The sequence below is a fragment of the Scyliorhinus torazame genome, chromosome 12, assembly GCF_047496885.1.
Source record: "Scyliorhinus torazame isolate Kashiwa2021f chromosome 12, sScyTor2.1, whole genome shotgun sequence".
NCBI classification, from domain to species: Eukaryota; Metazoa; Chordata; class Chondrichthyes; order Carcharhiniformes; family Scyliorhinidae; genus Scyliorhinus; species Scyliorhinus torazame.
Window position 1 is genome coordinate 78,816,342 of NC_092718.1, and position 19,681 is coordinate 78,836,022.

The 19,681-nt window shown below is 48.5% G+C and overlaps 1 protein-coding gene across 1 annotated transcript in view; it reads right to left on the minus strand.

The window, feature by feature from the left end:
• The window catches only part of LOC140386506 (B-cell receptor CD22-like), a 182,089-nt gene that overhangs the window by 119,455 nt on the left and 42,953 nt on the right, over positions 1-19,681 (minus strand). The window contains exon 4 of the mRNA XM_072468900.1: positions 11,215-11,511. Within this exon, the coding sequence (XP_072325001.1) occupies positions 11,215-11,511 (297 nt within the window). The remainder of the gene's footprint in view (positions 1-11,214; positions 11,512-19,681) is intronic.

Sequence of the window (19,681 nt, forward strand, 5' to 3'; positions counted from 1 at the left end):
CAGTATTCACCCTCCGACGGTTTAGCACTACCTCAGTATTGACCCTCTGACTGTGCAGCATTTTCTGAGTATTGACACTCCGACAGTGCAGCACTCCCTCAGTACTGACCCTCTCCCAGTGCAGCACTCCCTCCGTATTGAACCTCTGACAGTGCAGCACTCCCTCAGTACTGACCCTCTGACAGTGCAGCACTCCCTCAGTACTGACCCTCTGACAGTGCAGCATCCCTCCGTATTGAACCTCTGACAGTGCAGTACACCCTCAGTACTGATACTCTGACAGTGCAGCACTCACTCAGTACTGACCCTCTGACAGTGCAGCATCCCTCCGTATTGAACCTCTGACAGTGCAGTACACCCTCAGTACTGACCCTCTGACAGTGCAGCACTCCCTCAGTACTGACCCTCTGACAGTGCAGCATCCCTCCGTATTAAACCTCTGACAGTGCAGTACACCCTCAGTACTGATACTCTGACAGTGCAGCACTTCCTCAGTACTGAACCACCAACAGTGCAGCACTCCCGTGTACTGACCCTCCGACAGTGCAGCACTTCCTCAGTACTGACCCTCCGACAGTGCAGCACTCCCTCTGTACTGACCCTCCGACAGTGCAGCATTCCCGCAGTACTGACCATCTGGCAGTGCAGCACTCCCTCAGAACTGACTCTCCGATAGTGCAACACTCCCTCGGTACTTACCCTCCAACAGTGCAGCACTCCCTCAGTACTGACCCTCCGACAGTGGAGCAATTCTTCGCTACTGAACAGCTGACAGTGCAGCACTTCCTCAGTACTGACCCTCCGACAGTGCGCCACTACCTTACTACTGACTCTCTGACAGTGCAGCACTCACTCTGTACTGACCCTCCGACAGTGCAGCATTCCCTCAGTACTGACCATCTGACAGTGCACCACTCCCTCAGTACTGACTCTCTGACAGTGTAGCACTCCCTCAGCACTGACTCTGACAGTGCAGTGCTCCCTCTGTACTGACTATCAGACAGTGCAGTACTCCCTCAGTCCTGATTCACAAAAAGTGCACCACTCACTCATTACTGACCCTCCAAAAATGCAGCACTCCCTCTGTACTAACCTGCCAACATTGCAGCACTTCCTCAGTGCTGATCCTCGGATGGTACAGCATTCCCTCTGTACTGACCCTAAGTCAGTGCCGCATTCCCTCAGTACTGACCTTCTGCCTGTGCAGCACATCCTCAGTATTGACCCTCCAACAGTTCAGCACTCCCTCAGTATTGTCCTCCTGACGGTGCAGCACTTCCTCAGTCCTCACACTCCGACAGTGCAGCACTCCCTCTGGACTGAGCCTCCGACAGTGCAGCACTCCCTCACTACTTACCCTCTGACAGTGCAGCACTTCCTCAGTACAGTCCCTCCAACAGTGCAGCACTCCCGTGTACTGACCCTCCGACAGTGCTGCACTCTCTCTGTACTGACCCTCCGAAAGTGCAGCATTCCCTCAGTACTGACCATCTGACAGTGCACCTCTCCCTCAGTACAGACCCTCTGACAGTGCAGCCCTCCCTCAGTACTGACTCTCTGACAGTGCATTGCTTCCTCAGTACTGACTCTCTGACAGTGCAGCACGCCCTCAGAACTGACTCTCTGACAGTGCCGGACTCCCTCAGTACTGACCCTCCGACAGTGCATTGCTTCCTCAGTACTGACCCTCTGACAGTGCAGCACGCCCTCAGGACTGACTCTCTGACAGTGCCGGACTCCCTCAGTACTGACCCTCCGACAGTGGAGCAATCCTTCACTACTGAACCCCTGACAGTGCAGCACTTCCTCAGTACTGACCCTCCGACAGTGCGCCATGAGCTCAGTACTGAACCTCTGACAGAGCAGTGCACCCTCAGTACTGACTCGCTGACAGTGAGGCACTCCCTCAGAACTGACTCTCTGACAGTGCAGCAGTCCCTCAGTACTGACTCTCTGACAGTGAGGCACTCCCTCAGAACTGACTCTCTCCCAGTGCAGCACTCCCTCAGTATAGAACCTCTGACAGTGCAGCACTCCCTCAGTACTGAAACTCTGACAATGCAGCACTCCCTCAGTATTGACCCTCTGACAGTGCAGCACTCCCTCCGTACTGACCATCTGACAGTACAGCACTCCGTCAGTACTGACACTCCGACAGTGCAGAACTCATTCCGTACTGACCATCCGACAGTGCAGCACTCCCACACTACTTACCCTCTGACAGTGCAGCAATTCCTCAGTACTGAACCTCCAACAGTGCAGCACTCCCGTGTACTGACTCTCCGACAGTGCAGCACTTCCTCAGTTCTGACCCTCCGACAGTGCAGCACTACCTCTGTACAGACCCTCCTACAGTGCAGCATTCCCTCAGTATTGACCATCTGATAGTGCAGCACTCCCTCAGAACTGACTCTCTTACAGTGTAGGACTTCCTCAGTACTGACCCTCCGATAGTGCAACTCTCCCTCGGTACTTACCCTCCAACAGTGCGGCACTCCCTCAGTACTGACCCTCCGACAGTGGAGCAATCCTTCACTACTGAACCCCTGACAGTGCAGCACTTCCTCAGTACTGACCCTCCGACAGTGCGCCACTACCTCAGTACTGACTCTCTGACAGTGCAGCACTCCCTCGGTACTGACCGTCTGACAGTGCTGTGCCCCCTCAGTACTGACTCTCTGACAGTGTAGCACTCCCTCAGCACTGACTCTCTGACAGTGCAGTGCACCCTCAATACTGACTCTCTGACAGTGCAGCTCTCCCTCAGTCCTGACTCTCTGACAGTGCAGTGCTCCCTCTGTACTGACTATCAGACAGTGCAGTTCTCCCTCAGTCCTGATTGACTGACAGTGCACCACTCACTCATTCCTGACCCTCCAAAAATGCAGCACTCCCTCAGTGCTAACCTGCCAACATTGCAGCACTTCCTCAGTGCTGACCCTCGGATAGTACAGCATTCCCTCTGTACTGACCCTAAGTCAGTGCCACATTCCCTCAGTACTGACCTTCTGCCTGCGCAGCACTCCCTCAGTATTGTCCTCCTGACGGTGCAGCACTTCCTCTGGACTGAGCCTCCGACAGTGCAGCACTCCCTCACTACTTACCCTCTGACAGTGCAGCACTTCCTCAGTACAGTCCCTCCAACAGTGCAGCACTCCCGTGTACTGACCCTCCGACAGTGCTGCACTCCCTCTGTACTGACCCTCCGACAGTGCAGCATTCCCTCAGTACTGACCATCTGACAGTGCACCACTCCCTCAGTACAGACCCTCTGACAGTGCAGCCCTCCCTCAGTACTGACTCTCTGACAGTGCAGCACTCCCATAGTACTGACTCTCTGACAGTGCATTGCTTCCTCAGTACTGACTCTCTGACAGTGCAGCACCCCCGCAGTGCTGATTTTCTGACAGTGTAGCAGTCCCTCAGTACTGACCCTCTGACAGTGCAGCTCTCCCTCAGTACTGACTCTCTGACAGTGCAGTGCTCCCTCTGTACTGACTATCAGACAGTGCAGTACTCCCTCAGTCCTGATTCACTGACAGTGCACTAGTCACTCATTACTGACCCTCCAAAAATGCAGCGCTCCCTCAGTACTTACCCTCCAACAGTGCGGCACTCCCTCATTACTGACCCTCCGACAGTGCAGCAATCCTCCACTACTTATCCCCTGACAGTGCAGCACTTCCTCAGTACTGACTCTCCACAAATGCAGCGCTCCATCAGTGCTGACACTCTGACAGTGCAGCATTCTGTCAGTACTGACCTTCTGCCTGTGCAGCACTCCCTCAGTACTGACCCTCTGACAGAGCAGCTCTCCCTCAGTATTGACCTTCTGCCTGTGCAGCACTCCCTCAGTATTCACCCTCCGACAGTTCAGCACTCCCTCAGTATTGAACAGCTGACAGTGCAGCACTTCCTCAGTACTGACACTCCGACAGTGCGGCACTCACTCTGTACTGACCCGACAACAGTGCAGCACTCCTGTGTACTTACCCTCTGACAGTACAGCAGTCCCTCAGTCCTGACACTCTGACAGTGCAGCACTCGCTCAGTACTGACCCCCTGACAATGCAGCACTTCCTCAGTCCTGGTCCCCTGACAGTGAAGCACTTTGTCTGTACCGACCATCCGACAGTGCCGCATTCCCTCAATACTGACCATCTGCTTTTGCAGCACTCCCTCAGTATTCACCCTCCGACAGTTTAGCACTCCCTCAGTATTGACCCCCTGACTGTGCAGCATTTTCTGAGTACTGACACTCCGACAGTGCAGCACTCCCTCAGTACTGACACTCCGACCGTGCAGCACTCCCTCTGGACTGACCCTCCGACAGTGCAGCACTCCCTCTGTACTGACTCTCTCCCAGTGCGCACTCCCTCAGTATTGAACCTCTGACAGTGCAGTACACCCTCAGTACTGATGCTCTGACAGTGCAGCACTCCCTCAGTACTGACCCTCTGGCAGTGCAGCCCTGCGTCAGTACTGACACTCCAATAGTGCAGCACTCCCTCAGTACTGACTCTCTGACAATGCAGCACTCCCTCAGTATTGAACCTCTGACAGTGCAGTACACCCTCAGTACTGATGCTCTGACAATGCAGCACTCCCATAGTACTGACTCTCTGACAGTGCTTGCTTCCTCAGAACTGACTCTCTGACAGTGCAGGACTCCTTCAGTACTGACCCTCCGACAGTGCAACATTCCCTCGGTACATTCCCTCCAACAGTGCGGCACTCCATCAGTACTGACCCTCCGACAGTGGACTGATTAACTACTTACTTACCTTGCAGGTCAGCTGTTTAGTTCGGGAGAGAGAGCCGGGACCTTAGAAACAGCGCAGGAATTTGAAAAAGCGCGGGAGCTGCGAGGCAGAGGGGACCGTTTAAAAGGTCGCTGCCTGGGTGAGGTAAGTACTGATTAACAACTTACTTACCTTGCAGGACCAGTCGATTTCAGCAGGAGCGGAGCAGGCTAGTCCATTTCAGCGGTGGCAGTGCGGAAGTGATTTCTGGGAGGTAAGTCTCTCCTTTAAATTTTTTTTTATTTTTAATTTTTTTTTAATTTTAGTGTTTAAGGTGGGAACAGGAAGTCGACCTGCGGACGTCTGGGAAGACCCTCACCAATAAATTCTGGTGGAGAGGAAACCCGAGACACTACACGTGTAGTGTCTCCCACCCGCCCTCCTCCTCTAACCTAATAATAAAAGCCATTGGTGTGAGGTAAGTACCATATTTTATTATTGTTATTAATATTTTTTTTGTTTTTAAAATTTAATTTAGTTGTTAGCCAGATCTTGGTAGAAAGTTGGAGGAATGGCAGGGAAGGGAGTGCAATGTTCCTCCTGCAGGATGTTTGAGGTGAGGGATGCCGTCAGTGTCCCTGCTGATTTTACCTGCAGGAAGTGCTGCCATCTCCAGCTCCTCCAAGACCGAGTTAGGGAACTGGAGCTGGAGTTGGAAGAACTTCGGATCATTTGGGAGGCAGAAGGGGTCATAGATAGCAGCTTCAGGGAATTAGTTACACCAAAGATTGGAGATAGATGGGTAACTGTAAGAGGGACTGGGAAAAAACAGTCAGTGCAGGGATCCCCTGTGGTCGTTCCCCTGAGAGACAAGTATACCGCTTTGGATACTTGTGGGGGGGATGACTTACCAGGGGTAAGCCATGGGGTACGGGCCTCTGGCACGGAGTCTGTCCCTGTTGCTCAGAAGAGAAGGGGGGAGAGGAGCAGAGCATTAGTAATTGGGGACTCGATAGTCAGGGGCACAGATAGGAGATTTTGTGGGAGCGTGAGAGACTCACGTTTGGTATGTTGCCTCCCAGGTGCAAGGGTACGTGATGTCTCGGATCGTGTTTTCCGGGTCCTTAAGGGGGAGGGGGAGCAGCCCCAAGTCGTGGTCCACATTGGCACTAACGACATAGGTAGGAAAGGGGATAAGGATGTCAGGCAGGCTTTCAGGGAGCTAGGATGGAAGCTCAGAACTAGAACAAACAGAGTTGTTATCTCTGGGTTGTTGCCCGTGCCACGTGATAGTGAGATGAGGAATAGGGAGAGAGAGCAATTAAACACGTGGCTACAGGGATGGTGCAGGCGGGAGGGATTCAGATTTCTGGATAACTGGGGCTCTTTCTGGGGAAGGTGGGACCTCTACAGACAGGATGGTCTACATCTGAACCTGAGGGGCACAAATATCCTGGGGGGGAGATTTGTTAGTGCTCTTTGGGGGGGGGGTTTAAACTAATGCAGCAGGGGCATGGGAACCTGGATTGTAGTTTTAGGGTAAGGGAGAATGAGAGTATAGAGGTCAGGAGCACAGATTTGACGTCGCAGTACGGGGCCAGTGTTCAGGTAGGTGGTTTGAAGTGTGTCTACTTCAATGCCAGGAGTATACGAAACAAGGTAGGGGAACTGGCAGCATGGGTTGGTACCTGGGACTTCGATGTTGTGGCCATTTCGGAGACATGGATCGAGCAGGGACAGGAATGGATGTTGCAGGTTCCGGGGTTAAGATGTTTTAGTAAGCTCAGAGAAGGAGGCAAAAGAGGGGGAGGTGTGGCGCTGCTAGTCAAGAGCAGTATTACGGTGGCGGAGAGGATGCTAGATGGGGACTCATCTTCCGAGGTAGTATGGGCTGAGGTTAGAAACATGAAAGGAGAGGTCACACTGTTGGGAGTCTTCTATAGGCCTCCAAATAGTTCTAGGGATGTAGAGGAAAGGATAGCGAGGATGATCCTGGATAAGAGCGAAAGTAACAGGGTAGTTATTATGGGAGACTTTAACTTTCCAAATATTGACTGGAAAAGATACAGTTCGAGTACATTAGATGGGTCATTTTTTGTACAGTGTGTGCAGGAGGGTTTCCTGACACAGTTTGTTGACAGGCCAACAAGAGGCGAGGCCACATTGGATTTGGTTTTGGGTAATGAACCAGGCCAGGTGTTGGATTTGGAGGTAGGTGAGCACTTTGGGGACAGTGACCACAATTCGGTGACGTTTACGTTAAGGATGGAAAGGGATAAGTATACACCGCAGGGCAAGAGTTATAGCTGGGGGAAGGGAAATTATGATGCCATTAGATGTGACTTGGGGGGGATAAGGTGGAGAAGTAGGCTGCAAGTGTTGGACACACTGGATAAGTGGAGCTTGTTCAAGGATCAGCTACTGCGTGTTCTTGATAAGTATGTACCGGTCAGGCAGGGAGGAAGGTGCCGAGCGAGGGAACCGTGGTTTACCAAAGAAGTGGAATCTCTTGTTAAGAGGAAGAAGGAGGCCTATGTGAAGATGAGGTGTGAAGTTTCAGTTGGGGCGATGGATAGTTACAAGGTAGCGAGGAAGGATCTAAAGAGAGAGCTAAGATGAGCAAGGAGGGGACATGAGAAGTATTTGGCAGGATGGATCAAGGAAAACCCAAAAGCTTTCTATAGGTATGTCAGGAATAAGCGAATGACTAGGGAAAGAGTAGGACCAGTCAAGGACAGGGATGGGAAGTTGTGTGTGGAGTCTGAAGAGATAGGCGAGATACTAAATGAATATTTTTCGTCAGTATTCACTCAGGAAAAAGACAATGTTGTGGAGGAGAATGCTGAGCTCCAGGTAAATAGATTAGATGGCATTGAGGTACGTAGGGAAGAGGTGTTGGCAATTCTGGACAGGCTGAAAATAGATAAGTCCCCGGGACCTGATGGGATTTATCCTAGGATTCTCTGGGAGGCCAGGGAAGAGATTGCTGGACCATTGGCTTTGATTTTTATGTCATCATTGGCTACAGGAATAGTGCCAGAGGACTGGAGGATAGCAAATGTGGTCCCTTTGTTCAAAAAGGGGAGCAGAGGCAACCCCGACAACTATAGACCGGTGAGCCTCACGTCTGTAGTGGGTAAAGTCTTGGAGGGGATTATAAGAGACAAGATTTATAATCATCTAGATAGGAATAATATGATCATGGATAGTCAGCATGGCTTTGTGAAGGGTAGGTCATGCCTCACAAACCTTATCGAGTTCTTTGAGAAGGTGACTGAACAGGTAGACGAGGGTAGAGCAGATGATGTGGTGTATATGGATTTCAGAAAGCGTTTGATAAGGTTCCCCACGGTAGGCTATTGCAGAAAATACGGAGGCTGGGGATTGAGGGTTATTTAGAGATGTGGATCAGAAATTGGCTAGCTGAAAGAAGACAGAGGGTGGTGGTTGATGGGAAATGTTCAGAATGGAGTTCAGTCACAAGTGGAGAACCACAAGGATCTGTTCTGGGGCCGTTGCTGTTTGTCATTTTTATCAATGACCGAGAGGAAGGCGCAGAAGGGTGGGTGAGTAAATTTGCAGACAATACTAAAGTCGGTGGTGTTGTCGATAGTGTGGAAGGATGTAGCAGGTTACAGAGGGATATAGATAAGCTGCAGAGCTGGGCTGAGAGGTGGCAAATGGAGTTTAATGTAGAGAAGTGTGAGGTGATTCACTTTGGAAGGAATAACAGGAATGTGGAATATTTGGCTAATGGTAAAGTACTTGAAAGTGTGGATGAGCAGAGGGATCTAGGTGTCCATAGATCCCTGAAAGTTGCCACCCAGGTTGATAGGGTGGTGAAGAAGGCCTATGGAGTGTTGGCCTTTATTGGTAGGGGGATTGAGTTCCGGAGTCAGGCGGTCATGTTGCAGCTGTACAGAACTCTGGTACGGCCGCATTTGGAGTATTGCGTTCAGTTCTGGTCACCGCATTATAGGAAGGACGTGGAGGCTTTGGAGCGGGTGCAGAGGAGATTTACCAGGATGTTGCCTGGTATGGAGGGAAAATCTTATGAGGAAAGGCTGATGGACTTGAGGTTGTTTTCGTTGGAGAGAAGAAGGTTAATAGGAGATTTAATAGAGGCATACAAAATGATCAGGGGGTTGGATAGGGTGGACAGTGAGAGCCTTCTCCCGCGGATGGAAATGGCTGGCACGAGGGGACATAGCTTTAAACTGAGGGGTAATAGATATAGGACAGAGGTCAGAGGTAGGTTCTTTACGCAAAAAGTAGTGAGGCCGTGGAATGCCCTACCTGCTACAGTAGTGAACTCGCCAACATTGAGGGCATTTAAAAGTTGATTGGATAAACATATGGATGATAATGGTATAGTGTAGGTTAGATGGCTTTTGTTTCGGTGCAACATCGTGGGCCGAAGGGCCTGTACTGCGCTGTATTGTTCTATGTTCTATGTTCTAATCCTTCACTACTGAACCCCTGACAGTGCAGCACTTCCTCAGTACTGACCCTCTGACAGTGCGCCATGAGCTCAGTACTGACCCTCTGACAGAGCAGTGCACCCTCAGTACTGACTCTCTGACAGTGAGGCACTCCCTCAGAACTGACTCTCTCCCAGTGCAGCACTCCCTCAGCAGAGGACCTATGACAGTGCAGTACACCCTCAGTACTGATACTCTGACAGAGCAGCACTCCCTCAGTACTGACCCTCTGACAGTGCAGCACTCCCTCCGTACTGACCCTCTGACAGTGCAGCACTCCGTCAGTACTGACACTCTGACAGTGCAGCACTCCCTCCGTACTGACCCTTTGACAGGGCAGCACTCCGTCAGTACTGACCCTCTGACAGTGCAGCAATTCCTCAGTACTGACCCTCCAACAGTGCAGCACTCCCGTGTACTGACCCTCCAACAGTGCAGCAGTCCCTCAGTACTGACCCTCCGACAGTGCAGCAGTCCCTCTGTACTGACTATGAGACAGTGCAGTACTCCCTCAGTCCTGATTCACTGACAGTGCACCACTCACTCATTACTGACCCTCCAAAAATGCAGCGCTCCCTCAGTAGTTACCCTCCAACAGTGCGGCACTCCCTCATTACTGACCCTCCGACAGTGTAGCACTTCCTCAGTACTGACTCCCCACAAATGCAGCGCTCCCTCAGTACTGACCCTCTGACAGTGCAGCACTCCGTCAGCACTGGCCTTCTGCCTGTGCAGCACTCCCTCAGTATTCACCCTCCGACAGTGCAGCACTCCCTCAGTATTGAACCGCTGACAGTGCAGCACTTCCTCAGTACTGACACTCCGACAGTGCGGCACTCACTCTGTACTGACCCTCTGACAGTGCAGCACCAGCACACTACTTACCCTCTGACAGTGCAGCACTCCCTCTGTACTGACCCTCCGACAGTGCAGCACTCCCTCAGTACTGACTCTCTCCCAGTGCAGCATTCCCTCAGTATTGAACCTCTGACAGTGCAGTACACCCTCAGTACTGATACTCTGACAGTGCAGCACTCCCTCAGTACTGATCCTCTGACAGTGCAGCACTCCCTCCGTACTGACCCTCTGACAGTGCAGCACTTCCTCAGTACTGACCCTCCGACAGAGCAGCACTCCCTCTGTACTGACCCTCCGACAGTGCAGCATTCCCTCAGTACTGACCATCTGGCAGTGCAGCACTCCCTCAGAACTGACTCTCTGGCAGTGCAGGACTTCCTCAGTACTGACCCTCCGATAGTGCAACACTCCCTCGGTACTTACCCTCCAACAGTGCGGTACTCCCTCAGTACTGACCCTCCGACATTGGAGCAATCCTTCGCTACTGAACCGCTGACAGTGCAGCACTTACTCAGTACTGACCCTCCGACAGTGCGCCACTACCTCAGTACTGACTCTCTGACAGTGCAGCACTCCCTCGGTACTGACCGTCTGACAGATCAGTGCACCCTCAGTACTGACCCTCTGACAGTGCAGCACTCCCTCAGTACTGACCCTCTGACAGTGCAGCGCTCCCTCAGTACTGACCCTCTGACAGTGCAGCACTCCCTCAGTACTGACCCTCTGACAGTGCAGCACTCCCTCAGTACTGACCCTCTGACAGTGCAGCACTCCCTCAGTACTGACCCTCTGACAGTGCAGCACTCCCTCAGTACTGACCCTCTGACAGTGCAACACTCTCTCAGTACTGACTCTCTCTCATAGAGACCGCTTACGTGTGAAGTCTCGGCCTTGTACTCTGCACGTCCTGACTGAGGGACTCAAATCCAGAAAGTGGACAGCGACCTGAGTGAAGTAACTTACGGATATCCGGAGGTGTAAAGTGGGGGTAATGGGACTGACGGGATTGGCCTACTTAAAGAGATAGAATAGACAGCATGGGCTGAATGGCCTCATCTTGTGCCGGAATGACTTTATGTTTGAGCCAAGGGGAATTCTAACAATCTCTAGAATACAGTGAGCTCATTACTTACACTGCACGTTTAAGATGGTTTCTCTGTTGGCTTCTTCCTGAGATGTGGATGTGTGTATTTTGCATTTCAACGTCCTTTCATTATCCCGATACGAGGTGACGAAGCTCAGTTGAAGGCCGGTACCCCATTCATTTTGGGCAGTGCCAATGATTTCTGATGATTTGGATCTGTTTAAGCGATCAACATCAATCCATCTGAGGAGGCCACGGCACAGATACCTGACCGAACAAAGAATGTCCACCTCCGTTCCCTCCTTCATCGCTGTCCGTGGTGATATAGTTATCAAACTAGACGCATCTTTATAGAAATGGAGAAGGGAAACACAGCCTTAATTAATTAACAACAGTTTTAAACAATAAATAAATCACCCAGATGCCTCCTGGGCGAGCAGGCACAGATTACATTATATTGAGTCAAATGGACACCACTATGCACAGTGCTCCAAGTGTGGTCTAACCGAGGGATATGGAGGCAGGGACAGTGTGGTCCAACCAAGGAATATGGAGAATAGAACTGTGCAGTGCTCCAAGTGTGGTCTAACCGAGGGATCTGGGGACCAGAACTATGCAAAGTGTTCCAAGTGTGGCCTAACCAAGGGATATGGAGACCAGAATTATGCACAGTGCTCCAAGTGTGGGCTAACTGGGAGATATTTAGACCAGGGGCTGGATTCTCCGTCCCGACAGATTTCTGGTTCAGCATGCCGGCAGGATGCTTTGTTACGCTGGCTGGTCAATGGGGCAGGCCCACGCCATCGGGAAGCCCCCGGGCTGCCGGCAAAATGGAGCATCCCGACGGCGGAGAATCCAGCTCCAGAACTATGCACAGTGCTCCAAGTGTGGTCTGACCAAGGGATATGGGGGCCAGAGCTGTGCGCATAAAAAGATAGAAAGGATGGGCAGGAGGTGACCATTCAGCCCTTCATGCCTGCTTCCCATTCAATGTGACATGACTGATCCTCTATCTGAACATCACACCCCCACTCTCCCCATACCCCGAGACACCTTTCGAGTTTGAGAATTACATCTTCCCCTCTCCCACACCCCATCAGCATTCCGCAGGGACTGAGTCCCTCGTCATACCCTGGTACACTCCTCCATCATGTCCAACCCTTCATCCCTTTCCGACGTGGCACCCTCACTGAGAATTGCAGAAGGTGCAAAAGCTGCCCCATTACCTCCCACCTCCCCACTGTCCATGGCCACACACACCTTCCAGGTTAAGCAGTGTTTGATTTGCATCTTTGTCAAATTGGTCGACTGTATTCACTGCTCCCAATGCAGTCCCCTCTACACTGGGGAGACTGATCACAGACCGGGTGACCCCTTTGCAGAATACCTTAGCTGCGCCCTCAAGTGTGAGCCCAACCTTCCTGTCGCTTGCCACTTTAACTCACCACCCTGCTCCCATGCCCACCTGTCGGTCCTTGGCCTGCTGCAATAATCCAGTGAAGCCCAATACAAGCTGGAGGAGCAGCACCTCATCTTCCTATTAGCACGTTCCAACCCTCAGATCCTAACATTGAAGTCAACAACCTTAGACTGTGAACTTTATCCTCCATCTTGACCCCTTTTTGTATGCCCCAAACAATTCCTGTTCCTATGCAAAAATACTCCCCCTCCCCCAGGCTCACCCGTCACTTGTTCTTAGGTTTTGCAGTGTTGTGCCCAATTCTGGGCCTGTTGCACTTTCGGTAGGATGTCAGGGTCTCAGACAGGGTGTGAGAAGATATATTGGAACATATCCAGGGGTGAGGAACATGTGGAGTGACTGTATGATGAATGTTGAAATTGTTATATATTATATTTCATATTTGTAGCAATACTGGTATTAAAAACCTTGGTTTAAAATACATACAGGCAGTGTGTCTATTAAAGTTATAATTAAGGAGCCATAAAAGGTGAGGCAATCATTGATTTTAACCATTTACTTGTTTACAGATGGCTAATGGAACATAGCTTTGATTGCAGGAGGTTCCCTGGAGTGTAGATAATCTGAGGGATTGTGTTTAGTCCTCACTAAGCAGGTGATGAGACATCTTAGTGGGAAACAGTTTTGTCAAATGCTGTTAGATTGAACAAAAGGGTCTGACAAGACAGATGTGTACTGGATCTGCTCTTGAAAGGGTCTCTCTCTCTCCACAAGTCTCTACACAAAAAACCACAAGTAAACTTGTTGTGTTAACTTGATGTATAAATGGCTTTGAACTGTATTGGGGTTGCTCGGTGGGAATATTTATAGTGAAGGTATAGGGCATAAGTTAAAGATGTTTTCCTTTTATTTTAAGAATTGTTTAACCGTGAATTGTAAAGGAATTTATTTGATGTTAATATGGTTAGTTCTGTGTTTATTTATTGTTATGGGCGAAGCGTTTTCAGAACCCCAAAATGTATCATGGGGTTCAACCAACCTCTCCCTTTAATGGATTTGTTGCTTATCCGAGCACGCAGCTTTTTCCCTAGGTGTGGGATTACAATTATGGACACATGGGTTTTTAAACACAAAACACTGTTTATTCCATGAACTCAACTTAACATGTTAAATAAACATTGGATCTCGTAACACCCCTTACTTCAAAGATAACTCAGAAAATATTGCAACGGTAAATAATTCCTTAAAATGTTCCTTCAAACTTCCAAGAGACTTAACACCTTTAAACAAAATCACATCAGGTTAAAGGATATAAAGACTTTCTGTAGAATGGCATAGATATACTAGCTTGGGTGACTTCAGCTCCAGCACCTTGCTTTCTTCCTGCAAACTGCAAAACTAAACTGCCAAAACTTCAAAATGGCTGAACTGACCTCAGCCCCACCCACTCTCTGACATCACTGTTTTCTTAAAGGTACAATGCTTAAACATCCATGTCTTAAAGGTACCCTCACATGACACCCCCCCCCCAAGAAAAAAAAAACCCATCAACTTCAAGATGGTTTCATTTTTCACTTTTGCACCATCCACTAAGAAATGTACACAGTAAATATACCTTTTTGTTTTTAAAAAAAACCCCACATGCAAACAGGTATAATAATATAGTCCATTTTTCTTTGTTCTTCTTCCTCCAACCGAAATCCTTCTCGATTGACAGTCTCTTTGAACAAAGTCTCTGCACGATCCATCCATTCCTCTACTCCTCGGCATTTCAATTTAGAATCAGATACTTTAGTTCAATCTGACCACAGAGACCCTTGCAATTCTCCAATACAGGAGAATGGTGATCACAGCTTTCAGGCAGTCAAATGCCTGTTGAAAGTCCGCTGTCCATTGAAATTTTTAAAGTTTCTATAGCAAGTCCATCAGTGGAGTAATCAGGCCACAAACCTTTTGCACAAATGTTCGATCAAATCCACTCATGCTGAGAAATCGCATTATTTCCCTTCGTCTTGAGGGTATCGGAAACTCCGCAAGGAAAGTGATTCTGGATTTTCCAAATTAACTTTCGGCTAGGTTCATCACCAAACCTGCCACCTGAAGTCGATCGAAGAACTCCATACGATGCTTGAAATGTTCATTCCATGTCAGGAAGTTGTAAATAAAAGCAGATTGTCCCACTTTCTCAATGAAATCCTTCAATGGTGGGACAGGATAAGAGTCGGTTCTTGTAACTGCATTCACCTTTCTATAGTCCACACACAACCGTTAGGTACCATCTGGTTTAGGTACCATCACGATGGGTGAGCTCCATTGGCTGCAACCCACTTCAATTATGCCATTTTTAAGCATACTCTCAATCTCTCTGTTAACCTGTGCCAATTTTAAAGAATTAAGTCTATATGGATGTTGTTTGATCGGAACAGCCTTTCCCACATTTACATCATGTATAGACATTTTAGTACTTCCCAATTTATCTCTACAAACTTGCCCATGTGATATCAATAACTCTTTCAGGTCAGTTCATTTTTCCTCTGGAAGGTAACTTAACAATTCATCCCAATTTTTAAGAACATCCTCATTTTCCAATTACATTTGAGGTATGTCAAATTCACAGTCATCTGGATTTGGTCCGTCACTTTGAGTTAGAATCATTAAAACCTCCTTTTTCTCTCCTTCCCTTTTAAAGTACCTTTTAAGCATATTCACATGACACACTCAGTGAGTCTTCCTTCTATCTGGTGTTTTTACCACATAATTCACCTCACTTAATTTCCTTTCAATCTGGTACGGTCCACAAAACCTAGCGTTTAAAGGTTCCCCTCCCGCTGGTAACAACACTAAAACTTTATCCCCACTGGCAAAACTACGAACTTTGGATTTCTTGTCCCCTACCCGTTTCATCACATTTTGTGCAACTTTCAAATGTTGTCTCGCCAATTCACCTGCTCTATTTAATCATTCCCTAAAATTTGACACGTAATCCAATAGTGTAATTTCTGATTTCTCACCCACCAATTTTTCCTTAATCCATTTAAGTGGTCCTCTTACCTCATGACAAAAAATTAGTTCAAAAGGACTACATTTGGTAGACTCATTAGGTGCATTCCTAATTGCAAACAATACGAATGGAATTCCTTTATCCCAATCCTCTGGATAATCCTGACAATACATTTAATTGTCTTTAATGTCTGAGCCACCTTTCTAACACTCCCTGCGATTCTGGATGGCACGCAGTTGATTTAAATTGTTTTATTCCTAAGCTATCCATAACTTCTTTGAATAACTTGGAAGTAAAATTCGTTCCTTGATCCGATTGAATTTCTGTGGGTAGTCCATATCGAGTAAAGAATTTAAGTAACTCCACCACAATACTTTTAGCTGTAATATTACATACTGGAATGGACTATGGAAACCTAGTAGACACATCCATTACAGTCAAAAGATATTGATTCCCACTTTTTGTTTCAGGAAGCGGTCCTACACAATCGATTAGGACCCTTGTAAAAGGTTCCTCAAATGTTGGAATGGGTATTAAGGGCGCTGGTTTTAACACTACTTGAGGTTTCCCTATCACTTGACATGTGTGACATGATTGACAAAATTTAACTACATCTTTATGTAGTCCAGGCCAATAAAAATGTTTCTGGATTTTAGCTTGAGTTTTCCTGATTCCCAAATAACTTCCCACTGGTATCTCATGTGCAACTCGCAACACCTCCTTTCTACACCCTACCGGCAATACTACTTGATGAACCTCTGCCCACTTTTCATCTGCCTGTATATGTACAGGTCTCCATTTTCACATCAAGACATCACTTTTATGGTAATAACAATCTGGTATACTCTCAGATTCCTCTTCCGTATATGCTTTTTGATATATCTGTTTTATTTCTACATCTTTCTGTTGTAACTCCGCCAATTTTCCTGAACTAAAAATATCCACCTGATCCTCCACCTGTTCTTGTTCTTTTTCAACCATCTGATCAAAAATCGTTTCTGATAATTGCACTTCAACTTCATCTTCACTCTTTGATTTCTCCTCTTGTCTTAACCTGTGACTTTGCGACCTTGTTACTACACAATCCGGAAAAATCCCAGGATATTCGTCCTTCAACACTTCAGTTGACTGATTTTCCAATGGCTTATCAACCACAGTAGGCATCACTCCCACCTGCGATCCAGCTATATCATTACCCAAGATAAACTGTATTCCTGGACAAGATAGTTTATCTATTACTCCTGCTACCACTTCACCACTCTTCACTGGACTTTCCAACCTTACCTGATATAATGGAACACTACTCCTCTCACCCTGAATTCCATATATCACCACCTTTTCAGGCAACATTCTTCTCAAACTACATAATTCCTCATCTCTTACCATTAAAGATTGACTAGCCCCTGTATCTCTTAAAATTGTTACTTCTTTACCTGCTCCTCCTGATACACATGAATTTACCCACACAAGTAAATTCTTTAAAGACATCTGTCACCTTCTTAACAATGACTTCTTGAACAGGCTGTACAATCGTTTGCACCTCCTTCGTTTCCCTTGGGTGTTCCTTTACCACTCTAACAAACCCCACTGCCTTATCCTGTTTCCACATCAGCCTTCCCAGTGCTTTTCTTCAACCACCAACACTGTGACTTTACATGGCCTAGTTTATTACAGTGAAAACATCTGAAACTTTTCATCTCTTTTCACCCTCCTGGATTTCCTTTTTAATCTGAGGTGCACTCTCTTTATTGTCTCCCATCAGATCACCTTTACCTTTACTACTTGAGTATTTCTCATGTCCCCAGTTTCTATCCCTCACCGGCTGAAACTGATGTCGGAAACCAATCTTTGATTTATGAACTAATTCATAATCATCTGCCATTTCCACTGCTAATCTCGCAGTTTTAACCCTCTGTTCTGCCACATGAGTTCTCACTATATCAGGAATTGAATTTTTAAACTCCTCCAAAAGTATAATTTCTCTGAGAGCTTCATACGTTTGGTCTATTTTCAAAGCCCTTATCCACCAAACAAAATTACTCTGTTTGAGACTTTCAACCTCCATGAGGGATGAGGATGAGGGCCATTCAGCCCCCCACAAGCCTGTTCATTATATTATTATTGGTTGCCTCAAAGAGAAAAAGAAGTAGAGGTGTCAGAGTTCGTCAGAAAATAGTGCAGGGTTTTATTCAGAGCTTGTACAGGCTAAGATGGTGAACACCCCAAACCCCGACAAACACTCCTGACGTCACTACAGATCACGCAACATTCTACCAGCCAATAGTGTTACTTGAATACATAACATCCTTCCCCTTTTACTCCTTTAGTGCTAATGATCTTTCTTTTAAACACTCTGTAAACACTAAGCAGCAGATTCTGCTTAGTCTCGGAGCTGGTTTAGCACAGGGCTAAATAGCTGGCTTTTTAAGCAGACCAAGGCAGGCCAGCAGCACGGTTCAATTTCCGTACCAGCCTCCCCGAACAGGCACTGGAATGTGGCGACTAGGGGCTTTTAACAGTAACTTCATTTGAAGCCTACTTGTGACAATAAGCGATTTTCATTTCATTTCATTTCAGATTCAACACTATATTCATTGCAGTTCACCATTATGGTATTTGTATATCTGCACATCGGGAAGCCAGTCTCTTTGGCCGATGTCTGACTCGTTTAGATAATATCCGACATTCAGGAGTCTGGCTCTTAGAGATAAGAGAAGTGTCTTTGATGCGACCATCAATTCACTCGAGGCAAGAGTAAAAGTAAACCGTGGCTTTAATCAACTTAGAACAGTGCCTGCCTGCGACTGACACAATACTGTGCGCCGCCTACAGGTCGATTGCTCTTTATACCCCCCTCAAGGGGAGGAGCCATGGGCGGAGACTATACATGTCCCAACATGTTCCCCTATGGATGATGCCATACAATGGCCCATAGGTGGAGCCCACAAGGGCAACAACATAGCATAGATGCAAATACAAAGGCAAAGCATGGTACTGATGCAGTGGAGGATTATTGGTATAATACATTCACCACATTTACCCCCTGTTAAAAAAAATGAAGTCCGGCAGGGGTGACGTGTTCATATGTTCAGCCGGTCCGGCGCACGGATCGTGCGCTGTGATCGCCAAAGCTCTGGCGTTGCTGCTGGCCCGGGTGTCGAGCTCATCCGTGCTGGCATCGGTAGTGGGGGCGCCGGTGCGGGCACACACATGGACTCCGGGAGCGTCTCTTCTGGAGCTTCATTCCTGTGGACCAGTGATGGGGGGATGGCGGGTGGGAGGGAGCGCGGGAGCCATATAGGGGCGGGGGCGCTGGTCATGGTAGGTTGGGCGGGATATAGTGGAGGGGCGGCGGTGGTGGTGGAACTGGCGGGCGCCAGGTCCCGGAGGGAGACCGTATCCTGTCGGCCAACGGGGTGTTCCATATAAGCGTACTGAGGGTTTGAGTGTAGGAGCTGGACCCCCTCTACCAGGGGATCGGACTTATGGCTCCTGACGTGTTTTCTGAGTAGGACTGGCCCCGGTGTCTTCAGCCAGGATGGATGCAAGGCCCCTGAGATGGATCTCCTAGGGGAAACAAATAGGCGGTCATGAGGGGTCTCGTTTGTGGCCGTGCAAAGTAGGGACCTAATAGAGTAGAGCGCATCGGAGAGGACCTCCTGCCAGCGAGAAACTGGGAGATTCCTGGACCGCAGGGTCAGTAGGATGGTCTTCCAGACCGTTGCGTTCTCCCTCTCCACCTGCCCGTTTCCCTGGGGGTTCTAACTGGTAGTCCTGCTCGAGGCGATGCCCTTACCGAGCAGGTACTGACACAGTTCGTCGCTCATGAACGACGAGCCCCGGTCACTGTGGACATAATTGGGGGAAACCAAACAGGGTGAAGACACTATGTAGGTCTTTAATGACGGTGGACGTGGTCATATCGGGGCAAGGGATTGCAAAGGGGAAGCGGGAGAATTCATTAATAATATTGAGGAAATATGAATTGCGGTTATTGGAGGGGAGGGGCCCTTTGAGATCGATACTGAGGCGCTCAAAGGGCCGGGATGCCTTTACCAGGTGGGCCTTACCTGGCTGATAGAAGTGCGGTTTACA